The sequence below is a fragment of the Bos taurus genome, chromosome 10 (genome assembly GCF_002263795.3).
Source record: "Bos taurus isolate L1 Dominette 01449 registration number 42190680 breed Hereford chromosome 10, ARS-UCD2.0, whole genome shotgun sequence".
Classification (NCBI taxonomy): domain Eukaryota; kingdom Metazoa; phylum Chordata; class Mammalia; order Artiodactyla; family Bovidae; genus Bos; species Bos taurus.
The window spans coordinates 58,440,304-58,462,000 of NC_037337.1; the positions used below are offsets into that span (position 1 = coordinate 58,440,304).

At 39.9% G+C, this 21,697-nt stretch overlaps 2 protein-coding genes across 5 annotated transcripts in view; one reads left to right on the top strand and one right to left on the bottom strand.

The window, feature by feature from the left end:
• Positions 1–9: 9 nt before the first annotated feature.
• LOC101905723 (RNA polymerase-associated protein LEO1) lies at positions 10–18,452 on the top strand. Of its 3 annotated transcripts, XM_059890856.1 has the most exons (6): positions 10–5,122; positions 5,736–5,881; positions 6,643–6,727; positions 7,947–8,041; positions 9,792–10,541; positions 11,451–12,026. In XM_059890856.1, the coding sequence occupies exons 1-5, from the start codon at positions 5,039–5,041 to the stop codon at positions 9,928–9,930; spliced, it is 549 nt and encodes a 182-aa protein (XP_059746839.1). In that variant the 5' UTR covers positions 10–5,038; the 3' UTR covers positions 9,931–10,541; positions 11,451–12,026. The 3 variants fall into 3 exon arrangements, 1 of the variants encoding a protein (XP_059746839.1); XR_009496212.1 differs by lacking the exons at positions 10–5,122; positions 5,736–5,881; positions 6,643–6,727; positions 7,947–8,041 and adding exons at positions 12,118–12,215; positions 13,226–18,452 and having other exon boundaries at positions 9,943–11,601; XR_009496211.1 differs by lacking the exons at positions 10–5,122; positions 5,736–5,881; positions 6,643–6,727; positions 7,947–8,041 and adding an exon at positions 12,118–18,452 and having other exon boundaries at positions 9,943–10,541; positions 11,451–11,601.
• The window catches only part of TMOD3 (tropomodulin 3), an 88,713-nt gene continuing 82,618 nt past the window's right edge, over positions 15,603–21,697 (bottom strand). The window contains exon 10 of one of the 2 annotated variants that reach the window (NM_001075987.2): positions 15,603–20,385. In NM_001075987.2, the coding sequence (NP_001069455.2) occupies positions 20,351–20,385 (35 nt within the window). In that variant the 3' untranslated portion in view covers positions 15,603–20,350. The remainder of the gene's footprint in view (positions 20,386–21,697) is intronic. The other variant, XM_059890495.1, reaches the window with a different exon arrangement.

Below are 21,697 nucleotides of genomic sequence, written 5' to 3' on the forward strand. Positions count from 1 at the left end.
CTCCCAGGCCCTGCAAAGAACCTGGCCAAGGCCCAGTGAAGAAGGGAGGCATTCTTCTGGGGTGCAAAGTTTTTAAAAATTGACACAAAAAGCTTCCATAATTATATTCGTTTGCTAGGGCTGCTATAACAAAGTACCACAAACTGGGAGACTTCAAACCATAGAAATGTATCCTCTCATAGTTCTGAAGCCTGAAGTCCTAAATCAAGGTGTCAGCCGAGCCATGCGCCCTCTGGAGGCTCTAGGGAAGACCTCCCCTGCATCGTCTTAGCTTCTGGAGGCTTCCGGTGTTCCTTGGCTCGTAGCAGCGTAACTCTAATCTCACCTCTATCTTCACATGGTGGTTTCGCTGTGTGTCTGCTCTGTATTGCCAGATCCCACTCTCCTTTAAGGACACACACTGGTAGGTTTAGGGTCACCCCTAGTCCTCTGTCCGCTCATCTTAATAATTACATCTTCAAAGATCCTATTGCTAAATAAAGGTTCTGGTTGGATATGAATTTGGAAGGGTCCCTATTCAGCCCACTACAATAATCAAGTTAAATAATATTGTGATACAGCATTTTAAAAAACTAAAATTAATGCAAAAATATGATGGACAAAATGTCAAAAATTCACATAAAGATGATCTAGCAGGTCTGGGATGAGGGTCAGGCAAGTGACAGGAGTTGTACAAGTCCAGAACTCCATGGATCATCTCTATTTACAATTTTGATGTTTTGTTCAGTGGGATTTTTTGTGATTTAAAATGTATTGCAATATTATTTCTCTTGATCACTGAGATTTTGGCAGCCCTTAAGTGAGTGTCTCATTTGTTGTATCCTAGGAATGGCCCTGCTTTCTCACAGATGGTGATAGGCTTCAACAGTGAGCACTCCAAGAGCTGTTTTACCTTTTCTTGAGGGTACCTTTTATGGCTAGCACTGAAAGTCATATACAGAATCCACCACATTCTGTTCATTGGAAGTGAATCACTAATGTGAGCCCATATTGAGAGGGAGGAAAATTTGACTTCCCTTGATAGTAGAAATGGCTGAGTTAGCAGATAGATACATTTTAAATCTCTAAGACACATATTTGTGTTTTCTGCAGTGCTCTTCTACATGGACTAATCTTTCCATTTCTTTCCATTATGGACTAGGGCTGTTAGTACAACCCAGGAATGGTGGCTATCTATGATGGGAGGCTTTCCCTGAAACCTGGTTATAGAGAAGTGGCACTGAAGGAGAAGGTCCTAACTCGCCTTTGTGTCTCTTTTCCTAACTCACAAACCTGTAGCCTCTTTGCTATTGGCTTATCAAGTTGAAACATGTCTGGCCCTTGAGAGCCTTCATTTTTGACTCTGTCCTTTCTAGGACAACATAGTTTCTGTTTTTTTTACTAGTAGATACTTATGTGACAATGACTGAGCTCTTGGAGTCTCTCATCTCCAAACCTGCCCCTTCTATGCAGAGCTTGGCGGTGAAAGGTCAAGCCTCTGCAAGCACATTTCAGCTTTGCCAGCTGCCCCCTGTTAGGGGGCGCTGGAGAAGAACTGGGAGCATAGATAACAAAGAATAGGTTGCTCCTTCCTGTTTGCTTATAGAACTTCGTGGGGGCTTCCTGTTGAAGGGAGCCAACCAGGAGTTGTTCGTCTCAGCTGAGGCGGTATATTCCTACAGCTGCTCAGTCCAGTTTGCAGTTTTACGAAGACTTGAAGAGCCAGCTTCATTGTATTCCTGAGAGACATCAGTACCAGCTGGACACTTGTTTTCCTCAGGTGTGAGTTTCAGCTCCAAGGGGCTCTGTTATAAGTTTTTAAGTTTAGGAATAATTCTACGTTTCCCTTTGTTCCCTTATCTGTAGGGGTGGAAGTGGTTCTCTGAATTTGCTACTTTTGTCATCCCTTAGGAATTTTCTTTGTATTTCTTGTAACCAAAATCAACAGCTCTAAACCTAATTGCGATTTTTAAAAAATACTAAAATGTATTTGTATCAACAACTGGTATGTTTTCTGTGGCCCAACCTGGACCTGAGTGGTAGTCCAGGAAGCACATCCTCAAAGATGAGGTGCTAGGTTGGTTTGGGTTTGAATGCAGGTCTGAGTTCCTCACCAAAGGGAAACGGTGGTGCCTTGGCATCATGATGAAGCAGATTATCCCCTGTGGTTGAGGGCTCAAGTGGCTGCTACACTTGTTAGGCAGTCCTGATGACTAAGGACTGGGATGGGGTGCATACCTCTGAGTGCCCTGGAGCACTTAGAGAAAGTTTACAAGCTTAGGTTGGCTTTTTTTTAATTGAAGAATTGATTTACAGTGTTAATTTCTGCTGTATAGCAAAGTATTTCAGTTATATGTATATGTTCTTTTTTATATTCTTATTTATTATGATTTATCACAGGATGGGAATATGTTTGGATTCAGACAAAGGTGAAAAACAAAGTTTGTAGTCTCTCTGAGCCTCCTTTGCCTGTGAGAAGCAGTTTGCCTCCCTATGTCTGAGGAAACTATTAATAGCTTTTTTTTTTTTTAATATATAGTTGATTTAAAGTTTCAGGTGTACAAAAATAGTGATTTGAATATTTTTTATAGATGATACTCCATTTAAAGTTATGAAATACTGGCTATGTTTCGTGTGCTGTACACTAACTATATCCTTGTAATCTAGTATTTTATACACACTAGTTTGTTCCTCTTAATTCCCTACCCCTATTATGTCCCTCCCTGCTTCTCTCTCCCTACTGGTAACCACTAGTTTGTTTTCTATTATCTGTGAGTCTGTCTGTTTTGTTATATTCACTGGTTTATTTTTCAGATTCCATATATAAGTGATAATATACTGTATCTGTCATTATCTGGCTTATTTCACTAATAAGCATAGTACCCTCTAGGTCCATCTATGTTGTTGCAAGTGACAGAATTTCCTTCCTTTTTTATGGCTGAGTAATATTTCATTATATATATATATATATATATTCACACCATATTTTTTTTTAAATCCATTTATCTGTTGATGGACTGGTTGCTTCGATATCTTGGCTATTGTAAATATTGCTGCTATGAACATTGGGGCACATGTATCTTTTAGAATTAGGGTTTCTGTTTTTTTCAGATATAAACCAAGGAGTAAAATTACGAGATGGTAGTTTTATTTCTGATTTTTTTTTTTAATTATTTATTTTTGACCGTGCTGGGTCCTCATTGCTGTGTGGGCTTTTCCCTCTAGTTGAGGGAGTAGGGGCTTCTCTCTAGCTGTGGCGGATGGGCTTCTCAGTGTGGTAGCTTCTCATCTTGCACAGCATGGACTCTAGGGTGCGTGGGCTCAGTAGTTGCAACTTGTGGGCTCCAGAGCACAGGCTCAGTATTTGTGGCACATGGGCTTAGTCGCTCTGCAGCCTGTAGGATCTTCCTGGATCAGGGATTGAAACCATGTCTCCTGCAATGGCAGGCAGATTCATCGCCACTGAGCCACCAGGGACGCCCCTACTTTTAGTTTTTTGAGCAACTGCCATACTGTTTTTCATAGTGGCTGCACCAATCCACATTCCCCACAACAGCATGCAAGGGTCTCTTTTTCTCCACAGTCTCAGTGATACTTGCTATCTATAGACTTTTTGATGGTAGTTATTCAGTGAGGTGATATCTTACTGTGGTTTTGATTTCTATTTCTTTGAATGATTAGGAGTGTTGAGCAACATGTCCATGTCTTCTTTGCAAAAATGTCTATTAATGTCTTCTGCCCATTAATCAGATTTTTTTTATATTGAGTTGGATGACCTGTTTATATATTTTGGATATTAACCTCTTATTGGTCATATCGTTTGCAAATATTTTCTCCCATTCAGTAGGTTGTGAAACTAGTCTTCTTGCTTGAAAATCCTGTAATAACATCACTTGGGTCAGTTTTCATTCTCCTCAAGAACCACTCAGCTGAGTGCTGTCTTACCCAATTTTTACCAATAGATCCATCACTAGGATCTTATGCACTGGCAAAGAAAGCGTAAACTTCAACTGAAGAAGAAATAACTTATACATCAAAACAGTTGCAAGGTTTTGCTAATACATATAGGCAAAAGCCTGGGGAATATGAGGGAAAGTGGATTCTAAGAATGTGAGATGAAGAACACTTGACTGCCTTGGGTGTCAAATTTACTGATACGGGTGCACTTATATATTCTGGACATGGCTCTGTGCTTGACTGGGTAACTAAAAACACTCAGTGGTAGCCTACATTTAATGAAGTTGAGATACCAAAGTTTCCCTGGCATTGTGCAGAGGGAATCCAAAAACAAGGAGACAGGAGTGTCGAAGTAGACATGTCTTGTATGACCTGCACACCACCCCTCACCTTCCCCAACTACATTCCCTGAGAAGGCCAGCTTAAAATAACAAACATTTCGTATATCTCTCAGTCCTAAAGGTCAGGAGTGGTGTAGCCCTGGCCCAGGGTCTCTCACAAGGCTTTAGTCAGGATGTTGGCTCATCCAACATTGAGTCAGGATGTTATCTCAGGCTGAAGGATCTGTTTCCAGGATGGCTCACTCTCATGGTGCTTGGGCGGGGGGACTGTTTCTCACCACATGAGCCTCTCCATGGCAGTTTATGTGTTTTCACATCGTGGTAGCTGGCTTCCTCCAGAGCAAGTGACCCAAGGGAGAAAGAGTGAGGCAGAAAGGCCATGATGTCATGCTGAGCCTTGGAAGTGAAGCTATATTATGTTGATCACATAAACCAACCATGATGCCTGTTGGAGGGGACTGCACAAGGGCCAGAATACCAGAGGCAGGAATCCCAGGGCTCCACCTTGAAAGCTGGCCATCACAGCAACTTGACTTCCACCAACTAACTGCCATTTTCCTTCTCTGTAGTCACTCTTGCTTGTTAGGCTTCTGAGGCCCAGGCTCATGAAGCCAGTTTCAGGATGGCTTAATAAAGATTTGGTTTATGAATCTTGGAAATATAGTGAAATGATGGGCCAAGAACTATGTGAAGAACTTCAGTCAAGAGAAATTAATTAATATGATGCATTCTTTCCCAACATTGAAGATTATAGTGGGACAATGGATCTGTTTGGAGACATAGATGACATTTCTTCAGATAGTGATGGGGATAATCAACCACCCATTCAAAGAGAGCCTGTTACAGTAAGTACAAATCTCACCTGAGCCCATTATTCAAAGCTAAGAAAAAAGTTTCAGAGGCTGATGGGCCTGACTCTCTCATATAGAGAGAGTCTGGAACATCTGATGAATAGGTGACTTACTTAGCTATGTTGGGAATTTCTGGATATTAAAGGGCATAGAAGGAATTGCTCAGAATGAATTTGATGCCAAACTTTAGGGGCTAGACTATGAGGATTCATAATTTGAAAACCTTTGATTCAAAAGCTTTTCTTACTCAAACTTGTGCCGAGACGTGTGTATTACTTGACATTTCCCCCTGATTTTAGTAGTTACTTAGTATTGAAGTGTTGTATAATTTCACACTTGTGTTGCTAAATATCTTATGAAAACTAGGTATGTCAATATTTTTTTCTGGTAATGCAGGCTGACACGTCTTGTTTTGCATGGTGGTTTTAGGGGAGTAGGATAGAGAGGATGAAATTTTAAAGTGAGACTGGAGGGGCTGCTGACTACTTTATCTCTGAAGTGGTTTCTAAATTTACTTCCTGTCAAACCTGCATCTGCCTGCTGCGGAAGGACAGCTAGAGCATTTCTAATGTCACCTCAAGCTCTCACGTTCTGATTCCTTTCTTAGGATGGATGTGGAGTGCCTCAGAACCAGCAGGAGGAAGAGCCGATTTCTGAAACCAAAACAGAAGTAGAAATTCCTAACATCAACTCTGATTTAGGAAATGAATTATACTTTGTTAAACTACCCAAATTTCTCAGCATAGAATCCAAGTAAGAGGACTGATTTAAAGTTTTATTTTTCCTGCAAGATATTGAGTAAAAGTATGTGGACTGTAAATGTTCTTGTTTGTAATGCGTTGGCTAATCACAGAGGTGGGAGATTTTTCATGTAACTCTGAAAAAATAAATTTAGGGTGTGCTATGGTAGAAAATGATGAATTTATTGGTATGAGAAGGCTTTACTGCTAATAATTCTTTTAGCATTTTGGCACTTTCTTATCAATGAGCAGATATCATAGCTGATGAAGATGTTTTTTATTCTCATAAAGCTGAAAAATTGGTAAACGAAGGTGAGAAAGTTTGCTGGAAAAATCACAAAAGTTCAATGCAAAAGCCATTGTGAATCTAGAAAAGATGATGATATTTAAAAACAAAATAGTGTGGTTGGGTCCACACTATTTTGTGAACCATCATGATGGTTCACAAGTGCAAGCTCTTGTGCAATTAAACATGACACCTTTCTTTAAAAATATGAAAAGGTAGATCATGTGTCACCTATACCTTAGAGGACTATTTCACCAAACAAGAAAACAATTTAAAAATTTTGAATTATTAGTCACATTTGGATTTTTTTCAGGCAAAAAAAATTTTAAATAAACTTTTAAAAAAGTCATTTGCATACTTCTTTGAAGTTTTACTTGAAGTTATTTGTCTACTGTGATTTTTTTAACATATTGGTACATGTTATAAAGACTTATAGTATCATATTCATACTAAAGATGGCTAATACAACATTAAAAAACAATTTTTAGGCCTTTTGATCCTCAGTATTATGAAGATGAATTTGAAAATAAGAAAATGCTTGATGAAGAAGAGAGAACCAGGTTAAAATTAAAGGTATCATTCCACACTTTATTCCTTTTTTTTTTTTTAAGCTTTTTATAAAATAAAATACAGGGATAACAGTTTGAGATGAACTTACAAAATGATCTTTATTTTTTGATCAATAAATAACTGTTTAGAATGAGGAATTAAATGTCTTTTCAGAATATTATTAGGAGAGAAGGTACATATCCTTTTTAAAAAATTGTTGTAGAATTATCACTTTTCTAACCTTTCTTTGGCAGTTGTAATTTTTTGACAGCAGTCAAGATAAGAATTCTTGAAAATTGTTAGCTACTTCCTTCAGGATAAATAATAATATAATTAGATATACAGAACTGCCCCTCCAATTTTTATCATGGATAGTTCTGAGCTGCTTCCCATAGTAAAAATATCTGACTCTTTATGGAAATTCAGCTTATGCACAGAGAAGAGGTCTTGTCATTAGGGGGTCCCCCTTGAGAAGACCTGGAAAGCAAAACCCTACCATTGCTCTCATAGGAATGGCATTGTCTTTAACCGGGTATGGAATGAGCGTCTGCCAGAGGCCACAGTGGTAGCAGTGGCAGGAACCATTCTTATACTACTTTTCTAATTTGGAGTTTCTCACCATATGGATAAAGCAGAAGTCGCAGGTTTTAATTTATTATTACTGAATTACATTTTTTAAAAAATTAATGCTCAGAGCTTTCTTTCCTACAGGGCCTTTCTTTAGTCCTTCTTTCATTGGGTTCATAACCCTTCAAGTGGGGCTGCAATAGAAATCTCATTTATAACCTCCTACCTCATACGGCCCTAAGTTTTTGCTTCCACTGCCATGAGGTGGAGCTCAGAAAAGATTAAAACAGAACATCTGGTGAGTTTAACCAGTGTCTATAGGTATCTGTAGTAGGAGGGTTTCCGTGTTGCCTAATCATCTATTTTTCGGTGAGCTTACTTTCTCACCACCTCTGAATTCTTGGCATGTGATTATAAATCACTTGAGAAGAAAAGAACATGCAGTCTGGTTTTGTATATGAAAGTGTTAGTTGATCAGTCATGTCTCTTTGCAATCCCATGAACTGTAACCCATCAGACTCTTCTGTCCATGGGATTCTCCAGGTAAGAATCCTGGAGTGGGTTGCCACACCCTTCTCGAGGGCATCTTTCTGACCCAAGCATCAAATCCAGGTCTCCTGCACTTCTGGCAGATTCTTTACCAACTGGTTTTGTATGCCTTTGTGTTTTATATCAGATAGAAAATACTATACGATGGAGGATACGCCGGGATAAAGACGGAAATAAAATTAAAGAAAGCAATGCTCGGATAGTCAAGTGGTCGGATGGAAGGTGAGCACAGACCTGAGGAGAAACACCCACAGGGAGGCCTGGGATGAATGAAGTTTTCTGTATAGGACCATATTTGGGGATCTTTTTTCATTACAGAATTAACAAAATCTAGTACAACCCACTCCAGTACTCTTGCCTGGAAAATCCCATGGATGGAGAAGCCTGGTAGGCTACAGTCCATGAGGTCGTGAAGAGTCAGACACGACTAAGCGACTTCACTTTCATTTTTCACTTTCATGCATTGGAGAAGGAAATGGCAACCCACTCCAGTGTTCTTGCCTGGAGAATCCCAGGGACGGGGTCGCACAGAGTCGGTCACCACTGAAGCGATGTAGCAGCAGGCCTCTTAGTGAGTGAAGTGAATGAGTGAAGTCGCTCAGTTGTGTCCGACTCTTTGCGACTCCATGGACTGTAGCCCACCAGGCTCCTCCATCCGGATTCTCCAGGCAAGAATACTAGAGTGGGTTGCCATTTCCTTCTCCAGGGGATCTTCCCGACCCAGGGATCGAACCCAGGTCTCCCGCATTGCAGGCAGATGCTTTAACCTCTGAGCCACCAGGGAAGTCCTCTTAGACCACATATTAAAAAGCAGAGACATTACTTTGCCGACAAAGGTCCGTCTAGTCAAAGCTTTGGTTTTTCCAGTAGTCATGTATGGATGTGAGAGTTGGACTATAAAGAAAGCTGAGTGCCAAAGAATTGATGCTTTTGAACTGTGGTGTTGGAGAAGACTCTTGAGAGTCCCTTGGACAGCAAGGAGATCCAACCAGTCCATCCTAAAGGAAATCAGTTTTGAATATTCATTGGAAGGACTGATGCTGAAGCTGATACTCCAGTACTTTGGCCACCTGATGCAAAGAACTGACTTATTTGAAAAGACCCTGATGCTGGGAAAGACTGAAGGTGGGAGGAGAAGGGGATGACAGAGGATGAGATGGTTGGATGGCATCGCCGACTCAATGGACATGAGTTTGAGCAAGCTCTGGAAGTTGGTGATGGACAGGGAGGTGTGGCGTGCTGCAGTCCATGGGGTTGCAAAGAGTCAGACACGACTGACTGAACTGAACTGAACTGAACTGAGGCTCCTGGCATTATCTGGGAAACCTGGGAGAAATAAACAGGGTTGAGGTCACAGTGCTGTGCTGGAAGACTCTAGACATAGACTCAAGAAGTAATCAAATTCACAGTATCTACCTTATTGAGATGAAAACATAATGTCAGTGCCCATATGTGACCATTAGACATTATAGATTGGTATGTTTGAAAAAATGATTTCTATTTTACTAATGAAGTCATAGAGATTGGGAAATGATAAAACAATTAGATTTCAAGTTGAAAGGAAGATGGATTTTACCACCTTTTACTTTGAAAGGAGGTAGGTTAGTTGTTTCTAGTATCTTTTGTCTGTCTTAAATCTTCAGTATGGGGACAGGATCCTGCAGTTCCACAGCATTTTAAGAATTGCTAACAGGGTAGAGGAGACTTCCCTGGTAGCTCATGATAAAAAACCCATCTGCCAATGGAGGAGATGCAGGTTTGATCCCTGGGTTGGGAAGATCCCCTGTAGAAGGAAATGGCAACGCACTCTGGTATTCTTGCCTGGAGAATCCCATGGACAAAGGAGACTGGTGGGCTGCAGTCCATGGGGTTGCAAAGAGTCGAACACAACTTAGTGACAAAACATGACAGAATGGAAGCTATAGGATTTGTTAACGATCCATCCTAATAACTGAACTATTTCTGTTTCCAGCCTGTCCCTACATTTAGGCAACGAGGTGTTTGATGTCTACAAGGCCCCGATGCAGGCCACTCACAACCACCTGTTCGTCAGGGACGACACTGGTCTGCAGGGACAAGCCGTCTTCAAGTCCAAACTCACCTTCAGGTAACTATTCATAGTGACCTCTTGCTGCTTGGCAGTTTGAGCAACAGGTTAGAGAGGCTGGATGTGCAAAGAGCCTGACTGACACGATGTTGAGGTGCAGCTCCCCAAGGCCCATGCCCTGGTTCCCATGCCATTTTTCACCTTTGCAACAAGTTCCTGTCTCTCAGGGAGCCAGTTCATGCTATGGAAGCCAACACGAGGCTGCTGTCTAAACCAGAAGACGAGTTATTAATTCACATTGATCAGCACACCTGGTAAGAGGCCTAAACTGTCTGTGCCACTCTGCTGGTCAGCATGTCCCTTCTCTTCAGGGCCTTTTACCCGGGAAGCCGGCTGATTGCAAGCATGCTCTTGGTGTGTGCATGTGCCAGAGGAAAGGGCTGTGGGTGCTGATGTTACTGTCCGCCGCTGTTTGCTGTTGGTGTGATTGCCTGCAAATGTTCTTAGTAGAGTGAGTCATTTTTGTCTGTTTGCCGCAGACCTCATGCTACAGACTATGCCACACATAAAAAGGTGTCCCTGCCACTTGCTAGTAGATGCTCGAGGATGCAGACGATTAAAATCTTACCAGTGGCAGGTCCTGATCCTGAATGCCAGCGTGTAGAGTTGATTAAGGTATGTTGGCTGAGCTTTATCCCAGGATTGTTTAGGGGCATTAAGAGCTGTGCTTTTCAGAATATTAAATCATCTTATTGTGACAGTCATTTTATTTCTTGTAGTTATCAGGGAGCCAGCTTTAGCTTCCAAGTGTGTGGTTAACCATAGAAATGGTCATAGTCAATGGGCCAGTGGTGAGATACAGCAATCCAGACACTCAGGTGTTCTCTCTCCAATCTGTGAGCTCTCAGCGGGAAACTGACAGTTTTTAAAAAAACATAACCTTTGATACATATCATTAAACTGTGTTAGCCAGAGGAGAGGTGATGTAGGAAGGTCAGAAGGACATTCCTGACTCAGTCAACACTGGCCCTACCCGTGGAGCCCAACATGTGGAAGCCAGGTGGATGGAAGGGAACAAGGGCTCTACTTTGGGACTTAGGGACCCTCCCCACCAGCACGCCCTCATCCTGCCATCAGCAGCTGTGGGGAGTGCCCTGGGTTGACAGCCCCAGGCACGAATATCTGGGTGCCATGGTCGTTTGGTGGAGCCTGGGCAAGTCAGGTGTGTCTCAGGGAAGGTGAAGAGAACCTGCCTCCCTCAGGCATCTGCTGGGCATGGACGCAGCTCCTCAGGCTGGTCGTGCCCTCTGGACTGTCCCTGGCTGCAGAGGGGATGCTGCAGCTCCCAAGGCCGTGCCCATGCCAGGTGTGATGGGGCGGTTGGTGTGAGGGAGCCTTCTGCCTCTCCACCCTGTGGTGTCTTCATGCCTTAGAACTGAACACGACGATGACCGTGTATGGTAACAGAGATGTGAAATGGAGAGAACTCACCCTGAGGACATAGGAACTGGTGTTATCCCGGGCAAGGCATTTTCATGTTCTTTAGTTTCAAGCAGGCACTAAGTGAATTCATTTTTTTTTAAGTCTTTACAGAAAGAAGCACGTTTGAGGGCTTCTGCTCACCAGGAGACAATCCGTCTGCAGAACCAGGGGGTGCCAAGTGCCCCCTACCAGGACTCGAACAGTGATGAGGAGGGTGAAGCCGTCGAAAACCACAACCAAGGGGAACGCGGAGGTGAGTCTGGTGACCACTGAGTGTCTGTCCTGCTGTTATTCACTGAGGACAATGCAAAGGCCTTTTCTCCTGTTTTTGTTAGGACCACTTTCTCACATGAAAAGTTGGCTGGGAAAATAAGGCACCCCCATAATTAAGAAAATCAACTAAATAATTTATGTCGTCATTGTAAAAAATGTATAATAGGCAGTTTGCCTGATTGTATAATTAAGGACCCAGTGTTAAACTTTGTAGTTTTAAAAAATGTGTGCCTGGAGCCCTGCGGGTATTTAAAAGTGAACAGTCTCTCTGAGAGGGAAAAAACCTCTCCAATGTAAGTCATTTAAGCATGTTTGAAAGCTGTATGTATCTCTTCATGAAAACTTAAAAAAAATGGTTGGTGTCTCAACAAAGGGAAATATATACAGTGGGAAGTAAGAACATTCAACAGTAAAAAAAAAAACTTTTTTCAGGAATAAATGGGTCTTCATCTTTGAAGGTCAGTCCCATATCTAAAGTCCTCAAATTTGCTTTCAGAGGAAGGGGCCAGAATCTATTCTTCAGAGAGTGATGAGGGACCAGATGGAGATGGGGCTCAAAGATCACTGACAGCAAAGAAACTCACCACTGATGAGGTAAAACCAAATTTATTCAATCTGAAGGGGTTTGCTCTGTAGCCACAAGCCGACTCCCGGAATAAGGAGCTCAGAGCCCAGGAGCACAGACAGGTGTCTACACACCTCCCTACAACTCAGTGAGATGAGTGCAGTAACAAGCCTAGGCGTGGCCCAGAGAAATGCCTGACACCTGTGTGCAGCGGGAGGCAGCCCAGAACAGTCACCCTCTTGTTGGAAGTTGAAGGAAGTGTTAGGGTGGGTGTGCCGGTGGACAGAAAGGCCTGTGAGAAAAGACATGTGGCTGAGACACCAGGGCCCAACTAGAGAACTAGAAGTAGTTCAATGGAATAGATCAAGGGCCCTCTCCCGATCACCATGAGCATAATAATGGTGCAGGGTTATTTCATCTCCATGTTATTGAAATTATCTACTTTATTTCCTTTTCCACTTAAAGATCACAAGAAATTTTAAGTCTTAATTACACAAGTGACTCACTCTGTTCTTGCCATTGTACCATATTCATTTATCCAGTGTTTTCTGAACACATAACTCACTCCACTATGGGTCTTGAGTTACAGGTCAGAGGAAACATCCCAGTAACAGAAATGGCTCTTACTATGTAGAAGAAGCACTCATTTTTCATGTGAAAAAATCTATTTAAAACTTGGAAACCATACTGAAAAAAGCACATAAAACACAAGCAGTCCTTTAAAAAAAGTCAACAGGCTTTAAAATAGTGAATTTTAGATAGAGAAAGTGAAGTACTGAGGAAGCAGAGGAACATATTTCAAGTAGTAATGAGGGGAATCCACACCTAAATAGAGTGACGTGTCCCTTGGCCCTGACCGCTGGAAGTCCGGGCTCCCCTTGCCTGACCTGTAGAGACAGTGTCTGTGGACAAGGTCATCGCTGGAGGGTCGAGTTCTAACTTGAAAGGCTGGCTCTCCCACCGGCTCAGAACCACTTTAGACAGAATTTCCGAAAACATTCAGTATTGAATTTTACACCTTCTCTCCTTATCTGTTCAGATGAACCCTCCAGAAAGAGGAAAGCAGGGAGTGAAGAGGAAGAGGATGACTGAAGCATAAAACGTGTACTTACTATAAATATGGTTTTCAACTGCTTGCTTTAAAACAGTGATGAAATGACTTGGGATTGAAGTGAGGAACTGAATTCCTTTTGCATAATCCTAGTTGTGGTTTTAAAATGTTTGGAAGCAAGTCTGTGACTTCAGAAAATCCATTGTTCCCAGGTGAGGCCATTTTGGTAACAGTTTGCGCTGTGTCTTGGGATTTTTTTGTCAGAGCAGGCATAGCACAAGAGAGCTCACCGGAGACTCAATGCTTTGTTACGTGTTGTATGGGCCTTACCAGTTCTAATCCTCAGAACAACTCAAAGGGCTGCTGCTGTTCTCATACTACAGATATGGAAGCTAAGTTAGAACTTAAGACTTTTATCCAAAGCTTTTTCTTCTCAAGTTAAAAAAAAAAGCATTTTTGAACAAGGATCAGGAACTTATGTGCACAGCCATCACACTGCTGAGCAGGTCTATTACTGACCTTAGGGAGAAAGACATCCAGAATGCTGGGAGAAATGGTCACCAGGAGCTTAGAGAAAAACACAGCGCTGGGAAACAAGATACTAGATGTGACTGTTAGCTTTTTGACTAGTGCAGTAGCTGGAACATAACAGGTACATGAAGTTTTTTGTTGTTCAATGTACAAACCAATGATGTTACCTTGGGCAAGTTAACTTCTCTGAAGTCAGTTTGCTCAACTTGGTGGGGTCTGGACTTGACCATTGTGAGTCTTTCATGATTTAATGTTTATATTCCTCTACTTCTGAGAAGTGAAAAATATGTTCTTTTTTTTTTTTTAAGAGTCTTATTGTTCAATAGAAAAGGTCAAAGAAAAATGGCCCACTTACCATGCAGGAAACCTGGATATACATTATAATTCCCTCCCTTTTATATATTTAAAGTGTAATTTCATGGAGTAAACACAGCCATAATTAGCACCAGCTCCAGAAAGGCCATTTAGAGACTCATCTAAATTGCTGAGAGGTATTATCACAGCTCAGTCATAAGGTTGACTGTTCTTTACAATGTTATTGAAGTATAGTTGATTTACAGTGTTGTGCTAATTTCTTTGGTACAGCAAAAGTGACTCAGTTATACACACATAAACATCTTTTTCATATTTTTTCATACTTTTCCATTATAGTTTGTCACAGGATATAGTCCCCTGTGCTGTTCATCCATCCTGTATATAATAGGATGTCTGTTTCTGTGCCAGTACCACACTGTTTTGGTCACTATAGCCTTGTAGTATTATCTCAAGTCTGGGAGGGTTATGCCTCCTGCTTTGACAATCCTGGCTCTTTTATATAAAGTTTTATATAAATATTAGGATTATTTGTCTTAATTCTGTGAAAAATGAAATGTGTTAATTTGATAGGGATCGCATTAGATCTATAGGTTAGGTTGGCTATTCTTTATAGAGGTGGCCTTGAGTCTCTGCTATAGGATGGGGGCTAAAGCTGGGCTGAGCCTAGAGGCCACCAACCCTTGCAGACATGCTGGAAAGCTTAATATTTGGTACCTAGAGGAGTGAGGTGCCATTGGCTGAGCAAGAATGCACTCTCCCCACGGCTATAGCGCCTGTCTCCAAGGCCACTCAGAGGAGGAGCTGAAGTTAACTGACAACTGAAGCACCCAAGCCTCTGACTCACCAAAGCGGACAGGCATCAAGGTTTCCCACATGTGAACATAAGCCCAACAGCCATTCTCGGAAAGCCAGCCAATACTAAAGATTCAAGAGAAATTTCTTTATTCCTTAAGTTTCAAAGCTGAATTATTTGATTTATCCCTAAAATTTTCCTCAAACCCATTACACGTTTCACTGATTTCCTCTTTTGGTTGGTGGATTTAGGTGACTGATAAGCAGTATCTTTGCTTTACCTTAGAAATAATCTCTAATAGCAGGATTGGCTCCCCTCAGGCTCAGAACACACTGTATCATAGGTCCCTCTTTCAATTTGTCAACTCAGTTTAAAAAAAAACAAAAACAAAAACTCAATTTGACTTTATGGACAGGCCAGACTGAGTACTGATGGTATGAGACTGAACCATAGGAACTTACTACCTTATGGGTGTAAATGGTCAAGTACTGACAGTTTCAGAATAACTCAGGGAAATTAATACACTTGTTCTTAAAAGGTATATAAGGAGTGAACTTTAGAACATAGGAATTAAAGGGATTTTCCAAACAGTCAAAGTCTACAGTATATTTGATAGACTGTATTGAAATTATTTGTTCCAATATGAAATGGTAAATCCTAAATGCCTGTAATCCATATTCTTCAAAAGAAAATTCACTGTGCTATTATGAACCAGTATTATTAATATGAATATTCTGTAATAGTTTATTAAAATTGAAAAAGTAAGCACTTACAGCATTTTTATATTTTAGCACTAAAAAATGTATTTAAATGCCCAATTTCACGTGACAAAGAACGCACTGTTACAAAAGTAATTTTCAAGCTTTTAAACGTACCTGAAACCAAATATAATTCATCCAAAAGACTAAAAAAAAAAAAAGTGGGCACTTTCTCAAAATTACAATGGTTTTTATATATTCTGCGTGCGTGCATGCACATGTATGCATGAACAATTTTCTTTATAATTTACCTTCTTTTTACAATTCTTAAGCAGACAAATCTAAACAGTTTAAACAGCTGAATCAAATTGTTTTCCTTTTGACTTAAGGTGAAATTTAAACTAAAAATTTGCTTTACACCCATGAACAAGCACCCAGAATTTGTTTTTAAACCATACTCTCTGATGAACTACAATATCTGACAGAAAAATTTTAGACCTATTAATTACTTTGCAGCATTTAAAACATTCTGATTGTCTGTAGAAAAGGAAGTTAAGCCTCACTCACATATGTGTACTGTAAGAGAGTTTGATTATTTTAAAAGTGTACAAACTTGAACAATAGTGCTAAATACAAAACATGGCTGGTGGTGTTTCACAGTGTTACAATCTATTATCTAGCTACCAGAGCAGATATCCTAAGTAAAAGTCCTTATATATCAGTGAAGGCTGTCTAAAATGCTTGGTAGAGGTTTAAAGATTGGCTTCTCTGAATGATCAGGCTGCATGTTAGAGTTTAGCATTAACAAACTTATAAATGTTTTATTATAAAAATTTTCCAATGTGTTCAGTTTTTGTAGGGAAAGACATACAGAACTAAATTATAACATACAAGAAATATGACATAAGAAAGAATGACCAAATTAAAATGAGCTAATATAAATTCTTTGCTGATTGTAAATACAATTTTCTCAATTTAAAACTCGGTGAAGAGTTCCTTTGAGTGAGAAGTAGCTAGAAACATGAATGTTCAATGAGAAGTGATGGAAAAGAGGGTTCTATGGATGTTTAGACTGAAGAACTCACACCCCTTGATAGGAGTTGCTCTGACACATCCAATGTGTTTGGGTCTTGTGGGTGCTGTGTCTTCAGTTAATACTACATGAAAGTGGAGTGGCCTTGAGAGCATTATGTTAAATGAAACAAATCTGAAAGGAAGACAAATACTATATGATCTCATGTATTAGAGCCTAAAAAGACTAAATCCATTGATACAGCCAACAGACTGCGGGTTGCCAGCGTTGGGGTGTGGAGAGTGGGTGAAATGGATGAACGTGGTTAAATGGTATAAACTTCCAGTTATAAGAAAAGTAAGTCCTAGGAATGTAATGTCAGCATAGTGATGACAGTTAATACTACTGTATTATTACATATTTGAAAGTTACTTAAAAGTTCTCATCACAAGGAAAAACATTTTTAAAAACTATGTGAAGTGATAGATGTTAACTAAACTTACTGTAGTAACCATTTTGCAAGTATGTGCATATATCAAATCATTATGTTTTATACCTTAAACTATGTTATATGTCAACTATCTCAATAAAACTAGAAAAAAAAAATTTAAGTGACGTGACATTGTAATGGAGGAAAACTAGGCAGTACTGAACTTACAGAGAATGGAAACTGCTGTAGATTCCAGAAAAACAATGATCCTTTTTTCTGCCAGGAGACAATGGTGATTCCTGATTTTATAAGGAAAAAGTTAGAAGTTCTAGGACCACAGAGCCAAAATTTTACAATTTTATGAAACCTCATGAATTGTTTAATCTTATTTTAATGGCAGCAAGGGTTAAAATAAAGAACAACAGAACATAACTTTTTATCAAAACATGTTTTCTTTTATAATTTTCTTTATACCATGGATTCCCCTTTTTAAATGAAAAAACATCAGATACTGTCAATGGAAAAAAGAATTTACAAAGCTCTATACCTGTTAACTTTTTGAGGGAGTACCTACTGCACAAAGCAAGTATGTGGGTTATTTCATTCAAATCATGAGAATCTGCAATTTAACAATCAAGGTAATTCTCCTTAGAATTTCTAACAGTCTAATTTTTTTAAACACAAAATGTTTATTTGGTCTTTTAAATGACAGGCACCCTTAGAGAATGTATTCCACCTATTCTTTAGACTGCTACTAGGCTTTAGCTACAAGTATATAGCACCAAAATCCATTTTAATAATATCATTAATATTGATTTTAATACATATAATCTCATGTAGACAAACTGGAAAAATTAGAACTTCTGACAAATATGAATATAAAATTTTATAAAATGTGAAATTAAAAGCTTTTAAAAAAACAGCAATTTAAAAACGCAAAGAACAGTCTTTGCTTGGATAACGAGATAAATCTATACTGGTTACACTACAAAAACTTAAATGTCTTAGAAGATCTTTGGTTTAAAAATCAAGACTATTTCACAATTCTATTGTAAAATTTTAGCATAATATAGAAATATTGAAAGTTACTAAAAGGATAAGAAGTGCCAGATTTTGTTTTTTTGAGAGGTGCCAGATTTTTAAAGATCAAAGTAAACATCCGTTTTCTCCCTTGTGTTACAATTTGTGAAAGATTTTCTGTATTCAGATAGATGAATGCTCACCTTTAGTTAGTTATTAACAAATCTTTTCTTCCATTATATAATGAACTGTAGCTCAGAACTGGAATGGTACAAGCAAATCACTCAACTTCTTCATACTTTGATAAATAATAAATGAAAAGATATTACCCATAAGTATAATACAGAATTCTAGGTGGGGCCCTACCTACCTATATTTAAAAAAAAAAAAAAGACTTTTGCGAAGACAGGGTAACATAGTTATCAATTCATTGACTTACAGGGCAGGGCAAAAAAGGAAGCCTTGCTAAAAGTGTTCTGGCGGCTCTGAACTCTTGGTCCATGCCAACTCCCCCCTCTGTTGGAACTGTGCAGTCTCTAAAAATCAAGTACATTTCCAAAGTCATTTATGAAAAAGGAGAGAGGGAGAGCCAGTGAGAGTGAGCCTGACTTGCTAACTTGAAAAAAAAAAAAGTCTCCAGCACCCTATAACCAAAAGGGAATAGTGGAACAGTGCAAAGTCAATCTTTGGCCCCTTTCAAACACTGGATACTGATTCCAAAGAAACTCACACTCAGTCCTTATGAGGAAAGCTTTCACCTGTCAAGAAGACTTATTTCTATAGCATACAGGGAGCCATCTAGCTCGAGACAAACTGACTAGTCCAAGACAAAGGAGCAGACATTTTATAATTTGGTTTCAAGAAGTTTAAAAAAAAATTGAGAACACATCTCTCCCCTATTCTGGAAAGAGATTCCTCCCTTTAGAAAAATCTCCCTGTAAGTGACACAGCCAGGCCTGAATTGTTCAGATTCCTTCGTGCCCTGTCCTCTGTAGCTGTACGGCCTCTGCCACCTCCTGCTCCCGGGACTGCCCTGGAACCTGGCATGAATACAGGTCCACATGGTCTGTCACACTACTGGACCTGGAGCGGCCTGCCCACCACGCTACACTGTTCAACCACTCACTTTAATACTCTGAGTGACAGGAAGACATCTTGTTATGAGAAACTACTTTTATACAGTATGGACCAAAAAGTTCAAGATGAAAGGAAACAGTTAATAAAAATTAGATTTATCAAGAATAGTCATTTTCCTTATTGGTTGGAGAATCTGTAGTAAGGGGTGATTGTATACCAACCAGACAACTCTGCACTGCATACAGGAACATCTCACTATCCTGTGTAAACTCTTAATTTATACACAGGTCAGCTTCTGATTTACTTTACAGTAACCATCAATTTAAAGGACTGTTCTGCATGCTCCTGAGACTTAATCTCCACCATTTAATAAGTCTGATTTCATGTGTTTAACAACAGCTTTTTTTTTTTTTAACCTTAAATAACAGAGTTAGTTAGCTGTATGCCTTTTACAGGGAAGAAAATAGCTTTCCTACTCAAGATTTTATTTCTACTATGAACTTTCACAAAAATTTAATAATGCCCACATTATTAAAATGAAAGTCTGTAATGAATTTAGACATAGCTACTTTTTAAACCAAGTGTGTAACCTAGCCAAGATGATGACTTTGTTTAAAAAAACTGTAGGTGCTGAGACACCTCAGACAGGTGCAGTGTGGGGAGGCACAGGAGACCACTTCCTCTCGCCTGGAAACCTGCTTTGACTCTAAGACAGATGACCAAGTTTTAAGTCATCTGTTTTAAGATGTTGGCATTTTGCTTTTTGCAAGAAAGAAGTGTGTGTGTTCTAGAAAACACGGAAAAGTCTCCATGCCATGGAATGAGGAAAGCTTTGAAGTGCCTTGTACCTAAGAAGTACGACAGCAGTTCTGACATCAGCAATGTCCCTTTTTGACTTAAAAAATATTGGTCCTTAAAATGTTCATATTATTCTACATAAATGACTTACTAAACTTTTTTACAACTGTATTTTTTTTAACCCAACTCATCACAGAACATTTAATTAAGCTAAATTAAAATCAATTTTAGCACAAATAATGCTTTAGTATACAAAATATCACCTACTATTGATTTTGCAGTTTGAAACTGGTAACAACCTTAAACTAGAAAAAAGATACATGTAATTAAAAAAAAAATTTCCAGTCTTTTCCCTTCTCCCCAGGAAAATTTTACATCTGATATCACAAGAACCCTCGATGACCTTTCAATGTCTTCCAAATATGACAGGTTGGCAGACTTACTGGTGGTCTCCTTCAACTCGTCTCTTGCGAACTATGAGAAAAATAAAGAATGTTAGAAATCCCTGTTAGTTTGTACAATGTTGATTTGCTTGTGACAAGTTTCTGTGCAATCCAGTTAGAGTTGTAAAAAAATGGATTGTCCATTTGTAGTTCACACAGCCATTAAAATAAAAAACTCGTATCCTTTATTATTAAAATAAAAAACTCATATCCTTTACTGTGTTCACTTACCTGCTGAGAACTGAGGAGCTAAGCTCCCCTGTGCTTATACAACAGCAACATTAGAAATCCACAGTAGAATGGTCAGCAGTCACCTTCAACTCACTGTGCCTGTCTCATCCATGTATTAAAAAATTTTATACCTCCATTAAAAATGGTAACTTATCATATTAAATTTTGAAATAACACACAGGCAGCTGGGATTAGAAAGTATGAAAGGTAATTTGCATGCCCTTCTGGTTATTTCCTTAGTTTGTGAAAGAACATACCAAAAATACTTTTGAAAGTTTCAAAGGTAAGTGAGTTGCTACTACTGCTCTCCAAATTTTCCTTCTCTTATCTCCTACAAAATGAGCCAGTTTGGGGCTCTGAGAATACAACAAATGCAAAGTAATGCAGATGTTAGACCCTAGTAACATGGTGATGTCACCTCTGGCTACCATAAACTCGGGAGGTCAAAGTGGTTGACCCACAGTTAGCAGAGTAAACAAAGGCGCACATCTAAGGGTGCCCAGCCTAGGCACGGGCTGGAGACCCTGAGCTGCGAGGCCATGCTTGTTGGCAGCAGGGTGAGGTCTTCAGTCAGGATCTTGCTACCTTCTCTCTCACCTATCAGCCACCAGAGAACATTTGCTGAGAGCTGGCAGCTCAGGGCTCCTCAGCATTGGGCAGTGGGAACCTGCTGCTTTTTGTAGTGTGCTCTTTGGCAAGCAAGGCAACCTCTCTGAGCCTCAACTCATCCTCTGTAACAGGAGAATAGTGACACCTGAACCTCATGGCTGTGCAATTCAAGGCTGCTTCAAAGTGAAATCGCTTAGTCATGTCCGACTCTTTGCGACCCCGTGGACTGTAGCCCACCAGGCTTCTCCATCCATGGGATTTTCCGGGCAAGAGTACTGGAGTGGATTGCCATTTCTTTCTCCAGGGGATCTTCCCGACCCAGGGATTGAACCTTGGTTTCCCGCATTGCAGGCAGATGCTTTACCCTCTGAGCCACCAGGGAAGCCCCAAGGCTGCTTAGTATTGTGTTAATATAGAAAGCATTCAGTGGGGTTAAGGAATGGTCCTGAGGCCAGCCATCTTTTCAGAGTGAGGAAAGCCAATTTAGCCTTTATAAAGTTAGA